Source organism: Schistocerca piceifrons, chromosome 4 (assembly GCF_021461385.2).
Source record: "Schistocerca piceifrons isolate TAMUIC-IGC-003096 chromosome 4, iqSchPice1.1, whole genome shotgun sequence".
In the NCBI taxonomy this organism is placed as follows: domain Eukaryota; kingdom Metazoa; phylum Arthropoda; class Insecta; order Orthoptera; family Acrididae; genus Schistocerca; species Schistocerca piceifrons.
In genome coordinates, this window is record NC_060141.1 from 508,670,153 (window position 1) to 508,685,081 (window position 14,929).

At 43.5% G+C, this 14,929-nt stretch overlaps 1 protein-coding gene across 1 annotated transcript in view; it reads right to left on the reverse strand.

Annotated features, from left to right (window-relative positions):
- LOC124795952 (homeobox protein OTX2-B-like) overlaps positions 1-14,929 on the reverse strand; it is a 332,264-nt gene that overhangs the window by 100,268 nt on the left and 217,067 nt on the right. The window contains exon 4 of the mRNA XM_047260031.1: positions 13,237-13,391. Coding sequence (XP_047115987.1) covers positions 13,237-13,391 — 155 coding nt within the window. The remainder of the gene's footprint in view (positions 1-13,236; positions 13,392-14,929) is intronic.

The following is a 14,929-nucleotide window of genomic DNA, read 5'->3' on the forward strand; positions in this document are numbered from 1 at the left end:
TGTGTACCCTTGTGTATTTGTTTTCTTCCTGTCTCTGTGTAGTTTCATAGAATTTTTTCTTCTTTTAATATTAAGCTACATTCACTATGATGAGGAATACTGTTATCCTCAAATATAATTGGCATTAATAATATGTTATTTACTTTGTAAAGATGTTAGACATTATTCATTCTGTTTAAATGCTCATGTGTGAAGTTGATGTTTCGCAAGTTATTCTGATCTTCTATGTATGTACTCATGTCATAATTCCTGTAACACTGATGTATATGTCTATTTTTATTCTTTTGTAAAGCCTGTTTTACTACAAATGTTATCTGTATTGTTATGTTCTTTAATGATGTATTCTGTACCTTTGTTATTGTATTCTCATGTTATAAAATTGTAATTGACACCAGTTTATCAAACTAAGTAACTTGTAAGCATTCATTTCACTGCACACATTTCCGTTGGTCATAGTATATGGACAATATGTGAGAAGTAGGGACTGATAATGTTTGCACGTGTGTTAATGATTCAGCAAGGGACTGGATAACAGCATTGTTGGTTCTAAAGACAATTCCAAAAACTTTGTGAGTGCACAAGTGGTGGTTATGGACTTGCTATATTATCCGCAAGACTCTTCAATGGTGATTGTGCACCTGCACAGTCGCAACAGATGGCTGCTGGCCGTCTCTACAAGGACTACAGTGGGTCTGCATCTTTGATGGCCCACCAATACCATTATTTCTACAAGGACTACAGTGGGTCTGCGCCTCTGATGGCCCACCAATACCGTAATCTCTACAAGGACTACAGTGGGTCTACTCTGTGATGACCTACCTACCGATACTCTTCAAAATTTCGACTGACTCTGCTGTGGGTTTGCTCTGTTGTGGCCCATTACCTGTCAGCATGTCAAGAGTCAGCACTGTCCTTCCGTTGGAAGGACAACACTGCTTCTTCAAGACTCCATGGAAATCCACTACTTCCGTGTGCATTTTCTTTTACTGCTCAGACTTTGAGAAAAACACTGAATTTTTACTGTGATGAACAATCTGGACTGTCTTTATGGACTGTGAGAAAATTTAGTTTTGACCAACATTGTATCAATAAGTGTGTGCATTTGATTTCTTTGTTATTGTAATTATGAAAAATTTTATCAAATCATTATTGGCCACTGCCCAAAAAAAAATTTGTAAAATTTTTTGTGGGGAGCATGGGGGCTATGTAAGTAGGCTGTTTATGTTTTCTCTATGTAAGTAGGCTGTTTATGTTTTCTCTATGTAAGTAGGCTGTTTAGGTTTTTTTATTGGTAACGCCACCTCTGTATGAAAATCACTGGCTGTGCTGTGTGCAGTCTGTGGCTGGTTTGCATTGTTGTAATACTCGCCATTGTAGTGTTAGGCAGCTGGCTGTGAACAGCGCGTAGCGTTGCGCACTTGGAGGTGAGCCGCCAGCGGTGGTGGATGTGGGGAGAGAGATGGCGGAGTTTTGAAATTTGTCATGAACTGCTATATTTATATATGATGATATCAAGGTAAATACATTGTTTGTTCTCTATTAATATCTTTCATTTGCTAACTATCCCTATCAGTAGTTAGTGCCTTCCATAGTTTGAATCTTTTATTTAGCTGGCAGTAGTGGCGCTCGCTGTATTGCAGTAGCTTGAGCAGCGAAGATTTTTGTGAGGTAAGTGATTTGTGAAAGGTATAGTTTACTGTTAGTCAGGGCCATTCTTTTGTAGGGAATTTTGAAAGTCAGATTGCGTTGCGCTAACAAAATATTGTGTGTCAGGTTAAGCACAGCCATATATAAATTGTTCAAAGGGGACGTTTCAACGTTACATTTCAGATGTGTTACGACCCGTGGCTCTACCCTACATTCGATCCCTGCGGAACCCTACATTTCAGCAGGATAATGCACGACCGCATGTTGCAGGTTCTGTACGGACCCTTATGGATACAGAAAATGTTCGACTGCTGCTTTGGCCAGCACATTCTCCAGATCTATCATCAACGGAAAACGTCTGGTCAATGCTGGCCGAGCAACTGGCTCGTCACAATACGCCAGTCACTACTCTTGATGAACTGTGGTATCGTGTTGAAGCTGCATGGACAGCTGTACCTGTACACGCCATCCAAGCTCTGTTTGAGTCAATGCCCAGGAGTATAAAGGCCGTTATTACGGCCAGAGGTGGTTGTTCTGGGTACTGATTTCTCAGGATCTATGCACCCAAATTGCGTGAAAATGTAATCACATGTCAGTTCTAGTATAATATATTTGTCCAATGAATACCCGTTTATCACCTGCATTTCTTCTTGGTGTAGCAATTTTAATGACCAGTAGTGTATTACCTACTTGCTAACAAAATAAATCACTCGAAAGTTATGTGTGCAACGAAAATCTCACTGGGAACATTTAACTTGTTGCCATTCCGAAACGGAATGTTGTTTGACTCATGATCGGGTGAGTGGTCTTGATCCCCCATAATTAGTATTGCAGTAGCGCGAAGGTGCCATCACTAGCGCTTAAGTTAAAAAACAGCTCTTGTCCGTCACTGTCTGCTTGCTATCCTATACCACCCGACCTTGCGATAGAGGCGAGTAAGATGCGGCGCTCTTACACCTGGCATGGCGAGTTGAAATATCGGTGAATCAAATTCTGCAGAAGGGGAAGGAAAGAGAAGCAAAAGCGTGCGATGTCACATAATGGCACCGTGACGTTGGAGCCGGAAAGAGGAGAACAACGGACTGAACGTGATGAAGCCGTACAAATAAATGAAGGGGGGCGCGTGCTAATTACGGTATAAGTAATGGCCTATTTGTCCGCCGAGCTGCGAGCATTTTAGCAGCAGCAGCAGCAGTACGTGGCTGAAACAGGGCACTTCGCGGCGGCTGTAAAGAGCAGAGGGGCGGCGTGGGGCGGGGTAGGGAGGCAGCAGTCCGGCGGTTGCCAGGAGTCGCGTTTCGGCCGCGTGGCGCTCAATGGCCCGCCGGCCGATATCGAATTTCGTCCAAATCCGCTCGATAGGCCCCTCCTCGGTGCCGGCGGCCGATCAGATGGAGATGAGCCGGAACAACCGTCTCCGCTGCTGGCCGCGTTATCAATAAACCGGCAGCGACGTGCTGCGAACGCTGCTCAGACTTAGGTTGCTCGCTGCCAGCTGGAGGACATTGGGCGGTAGATCTGAGTCCATCCTTATCAACATTTTCTTTTATATGAGTGCGTGGTGCCTGTTCTTTCGGACATGTCGAAAATACATACACCTCGCGTTCATATATCTGATTCGCTTCGATGGGCGATGAATCCTCAACCTTCAGCAACGTTCGACCTCCTGCGGAAATCTAAAATTACCTACCACGCAGGGCATGGACGGGGACTGCGGACAGGTGGTGCTACATGTGAACATGAGTTGGCTGGCGAGCGTGCCGAGACAAACGTTGTTTCTGGGTGGCACATTGGTTAACGCAACTGCCTCGTAAGCAGAAGATCCCAGTTCGAGTTCCAGTCCCGCACGTATTTTCACTCGACTCCGCTGATTCCGCATAAAGTCCCGATGCAGAAGACATCGTTAGTCCCTTTCCTTTCCCTCCCCTCCCTCTTCAATTTACAAGACTTTTCCTTCTTCATCAGCTCCTAGTACGTTATCCACGAATGCGAATATTTTAGGTCAGGCCTAGCTCTGACTGAAGAGGCACCCGAGGCGCGAACCCCTTGGTGAGAATAAAAGTCTGTTAAGACGATTAGTAGCCACGACTGAAACTCGGAGCGAGCAGACGACGAGGTGGTGTGGCGAGGATGATTCAGAAAACGTGGTAGCTGTCCACTAGTTCAAGAGGGCTACGAACGTCCAAATCATTTTTTTAATTGCGCTGCGGTATTAATAGGTGCACTGTTTTCAAACGTCACAGGCTAGCCGAAACGCAAAGAAACAGTCCCTTCCAATCAAAAAAATTGGACTGTATGGACCGTCCATACTTTTGCGTAAGCTGGAACATCACTGGATTGGGGAAAAAGTTGAAAAATGGTTCACTTTGTATCACGAAAATAGGAAGCAGAAGGTTTTCCTCTGTTGCCTCTAAACAGGAAAGAGATTTGAATCTGACTGGGGTCACGTAAAAAGGGGGTTCCTCAGGGTTCAGTTCTGGATCCGTTGTATTTCTTGATGTGTATAAATTTTATGCAACTAAATACTACAAATGACCCACAAATATTTCTCTTTGCTCACGACACAGTGTTAACTGTGAACGACGTGGTATGCAATATAAATTATGTAGCTAATACGATAGCCACTAACATCAGCACGTGACTTTCAGAGAACAAATAAAAACTTGAAACTTCTTATTAATTTAAAACTGGGTGCCGGACCGAGACTCGAACTTTTGCCTTTCTCTGGCAAGTGCTCTACCGTCTGAGCAACCCAAGCACGACTCGCGACGCTTCCTCGCAGCTTTACTTCCCCAAGTACTTCATCTCCTACCTTTCAAACTTCACAAACTTCACTTCCTGGAAGAAAGGGTATTGTACAGAAATTTTTCAGTCTGCACTTCCTGGCAAATTGAAACTGTGTGCTGGACCGTCCATACTTTTGCGTAAGCTGGAACATCTCGCCTTTCGCGAGCAGGTTCTGTACCAACATTTTCTTTCTTTTTCTGTACCCGAGCACGCAAATGAGCCGTGCTGCCGCTCAGGTTGGTGCTGTTTGTAGGTTTCCGCCCTCTGTTGGGCGCCAGACGCTATCGTTTAGTTGGCATGGTTGCGGTTGTTTGTCTTCTTCTCGTGTTGACTGGCCCCACTCGGTTCCGCAAACGTTGCCTGTCCGCTGTTGGCAGCAGCGGCCGTTATCGATATGTACTAACTGTTGCCCTATCTTTGGGGCGACGTCGTTGTTTTTCCGAGTAGTGTGAGTGGGCAAGTTCGTTGGGGACTCAGGAGGAGCCAGATCCACACAGTGCCAGAACACGCCGGGACCGCTGGCGGCACGCATGGACTGCCGGATGGAAGGGCTGTGGTCATGACCTCATCGTAAACCGAGTCGAGAAAGCTTTAAGATGAGTGAATTTCAATCCCAGTAGAGAAACCTCCACCATTGTGATATCTCGCGACTCTCCAGTGACTCAGGTTTGCGCTGCTGCTCGTAGTGTCGCCGAGGCGAAGAGCAGGGGTGATTCTTTTACTCTGGTTGTAGTGGTTCCTTTCTCGTTCCGGGCGCTCTAAACACGGTATTCTGGACGTAGTGCAGACCGCCGGTTCCGGCTTTGGCGTATTGTTCCATCGTTGCATTTGGTTTATCCGACATCAGGTAGCTTCAGCAAGATTAGTCATTCGTTAGACTGCCACTAGTCTGAGTTACCATCTTATCACTTGCGAAAGTGTTTGTTGCCGGACCTCCTCAGAGGTCGATTCCTGGAGTACCGTCTGGATCAGTTGGTTGTTTTCTTAATTAACTTTTGCTATTGTATTTGCTGTTTTACAGCAAGTTTCTATTTTTTTATATTATTGCCGTTCCTGGAGTGTAAGGCCTTCAGACGTGATTGTGGTCATTTGCCTTAAAATTCAAAATTGGTATTTGTATTTTAGCAGTAAGCCTTAAAACCTTATTTGCCCCCATTCCTGGCGTCTGATGCCTTCTGCTGTGTTTGTGGCGAATTACCTTAATATTTCAATACCTGTAAGTTGTAAATTGCAGCGAGTTCTTAATCAATTCTTAATTTATTGCCATTCTTGCCGTGTAAGACCTTCAGCCATGATTGTGGTCACTTGCCTTAAAACTAAAATTTGGTTATTTGTATTTACGCAGTAAGCCTTTAAACCTTATTTACTGCCATTCTTGGCGTCTGATGCCGTCTGCTGTGTTTGTGGCGACTTGCCTTTAATATTTCAATACGTGTAACTTGTAAGCTGCAGAGAGTTTTAAACAATTCTTAATTTAATGCCATTCCTGGTGTGTAAGGCCTTCGCCCAGGTCACAGTGGCTTGCTTTTAAAACATTATCTGTTGTATCTGTATTTAATGGTGATTTGCTAAATTCTAACTCACTGAAAACACTATTATTTACACTGTTGTTTATTCCTTCATTAATAATGTGTGGTATTTTTTATTTATTGTTGAGTCTGGAATTACTGGTTTAAAATAAATTGCGTAGTTGTAAAAGGCAACCAGTAGTAACTGATTACGGCCCTGTCCACAATCGTAGCCGAATCCTGCCTTCCCTTGACTACCACCACATTTCAACAAAATATTTGGTAAAGTCTACTGTCCCATTGTTTTTTGAGGTTGGCACCGGCAGTGTCAAACTAAGTAGCTCACTTCTGTAGCTCATCGACTGACCTACGAAAACACGACTCACGACCAGTTCTCACAGCTTTGCTTCCGCCAGTACCTCATCTCCTACCTTCCGAACTTCACAGAAGTTCTGCTGCGAAACTTGCGCGCTAGCGCTCTTGGAACAAAATATTTTATGCAGACAGAACTTAGTCCCACCCTGGGGTATATTTCCACAATAATTTTTTCACTCTGCAGCCGATGTTAGAGCACCTGTACGAGAAAGGCAAAGGTCCTGAATTCGAGTCTCTGTTCGGCACACAGTTTTAAAGTGGCAGGAGGGTTCTTATTAGAGCACGCTCCACTGCAGAGTGAAAAATTAATTCTGGAAATTAAAAATTACCAGCAACAAAACGAAATGCATATAGCGTGTGACATGGACCATTGTAAAAAGCGAAATTTTTCTGTCCCAAAGTGGTTAATCAGTCACTGCGGTCGACCATTTGAAATTCTTAGGACTGAGAGTAGATGGAAGGCTTTTTGGGAAGTATCACGTGTTCAAGATGATGTGCAGAAACTGAATGTTATTAGATTCACTACAAGAATTATCTCCACTCTGTCTGAGAATGAAATCCGAAGGAAAGATGGGGTGGGGGGGGGGGGGGGGGGAGAGGAGGCGTCGCAAATATGGAGTTTGGTCCGGGTGCCATTTATCTTAGTTACGCCACTTCGTGGTTGTTAGAAATACACAAATAACTGTAACTAATAAGATTTACAAAAGCAGCCTACCTGCAGTAAGGCACAGAAGGACAGCTGCCCTTCCTAATAATAACAATAATAGTAATAATAACCTCGCAAAGCGAACTCCTACGCAAACAGAAGTATCAAAGCAGTACCGGTTTGATGAAAACCAGAATATGTAACGCATATTGGCTGACAACTAATGTAACTAGATCCATTTGTAGTGAGGTCTGATAATTATTTCAACATAGTCAATATTCTCATTGCAACCGAAAATGACATATGGCCTCAAGTCCTCAACGCTTCCAATAGCATTGTTCCTTCAATTTTCAATCCGCAATGTATTTTCTCGTGTTACGGGACGCTATCAAAAACTACTAAAACGTGATTGTTTTTGACTAGTAATCAAAATGTCCTCGTCCCGGGTGCGAACTAGCCGCTGTTTAAATTATGAATAATAATCATCAGTAACGATGGCCGAAGACTACCGGCATAAGGAGTCACCCACGATTTGCCAATGGCGTTGTCAAAGAGGACGGAGGAGAGGCCAGAGGTTTAGGGCACTCTCTTACCCGTGGGTTGGGAAACGGACCCTAACAGGCAAAGAATCAGCAACAATCAGCGGCATGAGGATGCAGAAGACAACGAAAACTACTGCATTAAATGTATGTGTGTTCACGTGTCAAGTGGCGTCTAATTGAAAAAAGTGTCATGATGATATTTCCATCGACAAAAAGTTCCAGATTAGTCACTTATTCGTACCTCTGGGAGGGGACTTCCAAGGTGGAGGCAACAGTGAGAAAAAGACTGAACAATCAACAAAAGGGTAGCATTCTATGCGTAGGAGCATGGAAAGTCAGAGGTAGGAATGTGGTAAGGAAGGTGGAAACTCTGAAAAAGGAAATACAGGGGCTCAATCCAGACATAATCGGGTTCAGTAAACTGAAATGGAAAGGAGACAAGGATTTCTAGTCAGATGAATCAAGTATAATATCGGCAACAGATGAACAGAAAGGTAGGTCAGAGGGTGAGTTACTTTGAACAATTCAATGATAGAATTATTATCAATGGAGCCGATAGCAAACCAACAGCAACCACCATAGTTCAGGGATTTATAATTTGATGCTTATGAGGTATTCGAATGCTGTGGCAAGGAAAGGAATTGAAGATTATGTTATGCGAGAATATGGACCTGGTAATAGGATGAGAGAGGAGAATTACTGATGGAGTTCTACAGTAAAATTGAATTGGTAATAGCAAATATGTTGTTCCAAACTCGCAATTTGTGAATTGATGCTTGGAAAATGCCTGGACATATGGGAAGATTTCATCAGGATCACATAACTTTCCTACAGAGATTCCGAAATCAGATGTTGGATTATAAGACGTACACAGGACCAGATATACCCTCAAACCACAATTTAGTAACTATGAAGTTTGACAATCCCGTGGAAGAATAATAGTGGTAATAAATAGGATACTGTATTATTCAGCAACGATGAGCTACGTTTGTAGTTCTCTAAGGCTAAAGATACTGTAATTAATAATACCACGATAAGCAGTACAGTTGAAATGCAATGGATGTCTCTAAAAAGGGCAATCACAGAAGTTGGACGGACGAATATAGGTAAAAGAAAGATAACTGAGACGAAATCTTGGATGACAGAAAAAAATACAACTGATCAATGTAAGAAGGAACTACAAAAAATTTCAGGGAAACACAGGAATGCGGTGACGTAAGTCACATAGAAATAAGATGTGTACTGTACGATGAACGGAGAAGCCAAGGTGAAATGGCTGCAGGAAAAACTTAAAGAAATGTAAAAACAAACGATCATTGGAAAGAGTGATTCAGCTCACAGAAAAGTTCAAACTATTTTCGCTGAAATTAAAAGCAAATGTGTCAACATTTAGAGTGCAGGTGGACTTCCGCTGTTAACCGTTCACGAGAGAGCACGTAGGTGGAAAGAACGCGCTGAAAGATTCTACAACGGAGAGGAATTGCCTGATGACGGGAAAGAAGAAAAAAATTTTGGTTGACATGGAGGATATAGAGCATACAGAATTATAGTCAAAGTTTAACAGAGCTGTGGAGGACTTGCAGTCAAATAAGGTAGACTGCATATATAACATTCCTTCGGAGTTTCTAAAATCACTGTCAGATGACAATTCAAGTAGATGTGTACAATCTATGAGACTGGAGACAAATCATCGCTTTCGGAAAAATACTGTCCTTAAAATTCCAAAGACATCAAGGACACATGAGTGCGAGAATTATCACGCAAACAGCTAAACGGCGCATCTGTCCAAGTTACCGGCAAGAATAATACGCGGAAGAATGGAAAAGAAAGTAGGGGATCGTTCAGGTGACGATCAGTTTGTCTTTAGGAAAGATAAATGCACCAGAGAGGCAATTCTGGCGATGAACCAGTGAACGGAAACAACAGTTAGGAAAAAATAAGACACTTCCGTACGATATGTCAACTTAGAAGAAGGGTTCGACAATGTGAAATGGTTCAGTTCTCAGGAAAGTAGGTGTAAGCTATAAAGAAAAACGATTAATACGTATACAATATGCAAGAAGCAACAATAAGAACGCAAGACGAAACAGGAAGTGCTCGGATTAAAAGGGATGTAAGATACGGACGTAGTCTTTCTTCTTTGCTGTTGAATATGTACATATAAGAAGCAATACCGAAAATAAAAGATAGATTCAGTGGGGATTAAAATTCGGGTTGACGGAACGCCATTGATAAGTTTCCCTAATGACATTGCTACCCTCAGTGATCGGAGTGAACAGTCTAATGAGCACAGAATATGGATTGAGAGTAAAACCAGGAAAGATGAGAGTAAAGAGGAGTAGATGAAATTTAGTGAGAAACATGTGTTGAGTTACGTTTGTTGCTGTCTGCTGTCCGCTCCCTTCGCCCGTAAATATGGTACACATACCCTTTACTGTCAGGCAACAATCGCCGTGGGTGTAAGAACCACCTGTCTACTACAGTTCATGAGATATGACGTCGTAAACGTGAGATGCGTGATAAACTGATAAACTGCCGCAGGACGCAGGACGTCTAAATGTAAAACTTCTAGGAACTGTATTCGCAATAAGTTTCTCAGCCAGTATCCACGTGTGCAGCTAAATGTAACTACAAAAGTTCATCATCATACCACAAATATTTCAGGGGATATCATTTCCCAAACAGTACACATATATGCCGCTGAATGTACCTACGCAACTCCATCATTGTACGACCCTCAGTTCAAGAAATTCGTCATAAAGACTGAGATGCGTGAGAAATTGCGGCGTTACGCACGAACTTTTAATACATTTATTCTTTACTACTAAGACAATCGTACAGTCGAGTCAAATTAAGAAGCTCCCTGACACTTGGCAGCGCTTTTGACAGCTTTCAACTACGAAGTGCAAACGGCTGTAGGCGAAGGCAATAGTAGCATCTGTAGAGTTATGAAAAGGCGTTGCCACAGAGACGTTTACAAAACCACGTCGCAGAGAAGCGAAGCAGCTGCTCCCATCGTACAAAAACTGTCTGGGGTCATGTTTCTTGATTTGGTACTGTAACTATACATTTGTACTTTATACATATTTCTTTGTACGGTTCTCTCGCAAGTTCGAAGACGTTTTCAAAAATACATGGAAATGAAATTTTTTTCGATACTTCACAACAAACGGGGTTCATTTTCTGTTTTCGTTTTTAATAGAGAATGAGTACCCCGGCAATGCCGGCCTGTCAGCTAGTAATGATCCATAAAATGTATATACGAGGGCTACTTTTTCCTCTACTTCAGATCGGTCGCGAAATGAAAACTGCAGTGAAAATCCGGTTCATTCTGTGCAAAACGGTTGCGCAATGTCTCTAATATGCCCGTATATCGTGTCACATTGCACTTTTCAGTTCTGAACGCACAGTGAGCACATAAAGGTGTCTACAATAATGTCTCCTTCCAAGTGTGAAGTGCCTGTTGAAGGGTTGTGCCTGATTTCACGCAACCCACATAACGTAAATGTCATGCGTTTCTTCCTGTAGAGCTTTCGATGGCAACTGTTTGACCACTCGAATACAGCCCGAACTCGGCTCTCTGATTTTCGTCTCTTCGCTCACATGAAACGTTGACAACGGGTTCAGCACTTTGGCACAGACAATGAGCTGCAGACCAGCTTAGAGGATTGGTGGAAATCACAGGTGGCTGCCTTCTGTGAAGAGGGTGTTGGAAAGTTGGTCCCACACTACGACGAATATCGGTGCACCGACTATGTAGAGAAGTAGCTGGAAGTATAGCTAAATACTGCAAATAAAACATTTCGCTACCGATCGAGGGTTGAAAAGGAGAATATCCCTCATACTATATGAAGTGTTTCAAAGTTTTTGCATCAGAACTGTAGGGGTGATAGATCGCGCCATGGGGAACAGTTTTTGTTAGAGACATAATGAGATTTTCACTCTGCAGCGGAATGTGTGCTGATATGAAACTTCCTGGCAGATTAAAACTGTGTGCTGGACCGAGACTCGAACTCAGGACCTTTGCCTTTCGCTGGCAAGTGCTCTACCAGCTGAGCTACCCAAACACGACTCACGCCCCGTCCTCACAGCTTCACTTCTGCCAGTACCTTCATCTCCTACCTTCCAAATTTACAGAAGCTCTCCTGCGAACCTTGCAGAACGAGCACTCCTGAAGGAAAGGATATTGCGGAGACATGGCTTAGCCACAGCCTGGGGGATGTTTCCAGAATGAGATTTTCACTCAGCAGCGGAGTGTGCGCTGATATGAAACTTTCTGGCAGATTAAAACTGTGTGCTGGACCGAGACTCGAAAGTTTGGAAGATAGGAGACGAAGGTACTGGCAGAAGTGAAGCTGTGAGGACGGAACGTGAGTCGTGCTCGGCTAGCTCAGCTGGTAGAGGACTTGCCCGCCAAAGGCAAAGGTCCCGAGTTCGAGTCTCGGTCCAGCACACAGTTTTAATCTGCCAGGAAGTTTCATAGAGACACAATGCTTTCCAGAGATGCTAGCTGTCCTTTAGTATTCGCCGGTCCTCACACGGCAAGACTACACTGAACTAGTAGTGTCTGCTTATCAGGTATGCTACATACTATGCACCGTAAAATGAGAGAGCGTTTTTCAGTAAGAAAACCATGAGTGTCTTTAAAAAGAGAAAGATATTTTAGAAGCGAATCAGAAACTTTAATTTTTCTCGGCCCAGTCCCTTGATTTGCCGTGCAGATGACTGGACTGTAGGCAATACACATTGCCTACTCACACAGCAGAGTACTTATCTTCTGCCGCCTCTCAGTACAACAGAGATTTTCCTAAAGTTTGCAGCAGAATTTGTAAACTGAGATATGTAAAGATATAAACATTTGTGCTAAAAGTTTTATGGAGGGGAACGGGGGTGATGACCCCAAAACCATGCCCTTGGACGCCGCACCTGCCTTACATCACATCGCGAACGTGTCAGCTCTGCGGACATTGAGCAATATGGTGTTCTTGTCTTGGGCGACTTCATGACGAGAGCGTGTCCACTATAGGATTTATTTATTTGGCCGAACGTGACGGTTGTGAGGGAGGGAAGGAGGGGTTGGGGTGGGGGGGGGGGAGGAGAGATGTTTCCTACGTCCGCACGATATAATAAAACAACGTATTGATTGGGTTTTAACGCACAAACAATCTGCCAACATTCCCTCACACTGTGCCTCCGGTATATGACCTATCGGACACAAGATCGATAACAATCCTAACTGTTGCAGGTTGCAGGACGCTGAACGAGGACTCTGTACCAGCACCCAGCGCCAGCCGCCGAGCAGCACAATCGCACAACGTCAAGGTATCGACATGCATGATACCCACTACTAACAAAGCCTATCCTTACACAACCTATCGCAGGCAGCAAGACAACCGCTACTGCTCTTGCCGCCCGACCTAACTTTCGCAGAGGTTTTTTTCCCTTGGCCCTTGCCTTGGCACTTTATTTCCTCTGCCCTTCAAACCGCTACCCTTCGTCAGATTTCGACCAATCTATCTCCAGATGAGCGCGTATTAATGGTTTATTCTAACCAGACGTACGCAAACATCGCAGTACCCACATCCTGCGACACCTCACTTTAGTGAATACTAACCCTTATGCAGAGATGGCAGTAGACCTTTTGTGTTGGCCATCATGCCGGTGTGGGCGTGGAGGGGCTCCACCTCTTATAAAAAAATGGGTTTTATGGTTTTTAAAGCTATGCGCTTACCTGTACCCTGGACTCTGGGAGGTTGATCTTCAGGGCGACCTCCTCCCTCATGAAGATGTCCGGGTAGCGCGTCTTGGCGAACAGCGCCTCCAGAACGTCCAGCTGGGCGCGCGTGAACGTCGTGCGCTCCCTGCGCTGCTTCCGAGGGTTGGCAGCTGTCGGCAAGAGGAGGAGGTGAGCTAAAGCAAGCGAACAAAAGCGGCCCTATACTAAGAGCAGGGGGCTTGCACAAGACACAAATGCATCTAAACATCTACACCACACATGAATGGTCATTAAAAAGGGTCAATCGCAGCAATTTGTGCTCAGCATGCATTACAATCTCTCTTCGACGTTTTCACCCGGAGAAAATGAAGAAGAAAGTTTTAAAATTTTTGTTTTGGTTCTGTTTCTTCTTCTTTGCGTGGTGCGATTTAATAAACTCTCAAAAGTGTAAAATAACAGTGACATCGAATGATCAACTCGTTGGAGCAGTATGAAAGGTGCTGATTTTGTACAAATTTAATACTGGTTATCTTACAGCTTCCAAGGTGACAGTGTACGGTGGAAAATAAATAATACAGGGTGTTAGGGATATAAGTACAGATATTTTTATTGGTGACTGAGAACAGTGTACTGAACAACATTACATCACATTTTACTTTGTTTGCAGACTAATAATTATAGCTATTAGTAGTATCATGTTTTTAGGTTGGTTAGTACCTCCAAGTGCATGTGGCGAGAGAAAGCCATTAACGCTTATTTTCCCCCGAGACACGTGTTGAAGTGTGAATGCGTGGGCACAAAACGGTTGGTCTATACTGACAGGCATAGTCTTCTTAATGGTGCAGCTATGACCACGTAGAAAACATCAGGTAGTAAATTATTTTGCGGGAAGACTGTTAGACACAGAGAACAAACAAGTAACACACTAAAGTGGGTACGTACTAAAGCACTTATAATCGAAACACAATGTATGTATTTTTTTTCTTTACTTCTGTCCAGACAGCCACATTTTAAGGTTCCGTCCTCAGGTACATGAAGCAGGAATCGATGTGATCGACATGCGGTGCACAGCCTATACAGGAAATAATGACGAAAATTGTCACAGTTCGAAGTACACAATAATACTCGTAAAAGCAAAACCGTTCCAATTAACATTGGTCCCCGAACGAGTCATTTGTGAGAGTACTGCGAATGTGTCATAACGAACCGCTACTCACTTCAGTATGATTTATTGTCCTATTTAGTGCAAATGTACTTGAAATATAAGCTTGCAGATTAAGTCCCAAATCCAGTTTTATATCATCTGCATCGCACCAAAGCAACCACTTTGTTCTTTAAAGTGGGCGACCAATATTTTGTCGAGTGAACCCATATTTATACCGAACTGATGAATGAAACTAATCGTAGGCAGAATTATCGATATAGCAGAGTTTAGTGGGGTGAAGACGTCATTCCAAGACATCGATACTTCCCTGGGAATCTCCCATCTCGTGGTTATGTAAGTTATAAGGCTGTCGAACGTGTTATCGACCAAAGTTATCTCTCAAAAGTTTAATGAAAGACAGGCATGGCGAACATGAAGGCCTGACAAGCAACGCTGCCCTTCGTTCAACTTTTCCGCCTCTTGCGTCTGGTCAGTCTCGCTTTCCTAGCGTTTACCTTGTAAATTCGCTGTTTTTAATGATACAGCAACTTTTTTAGAACATTT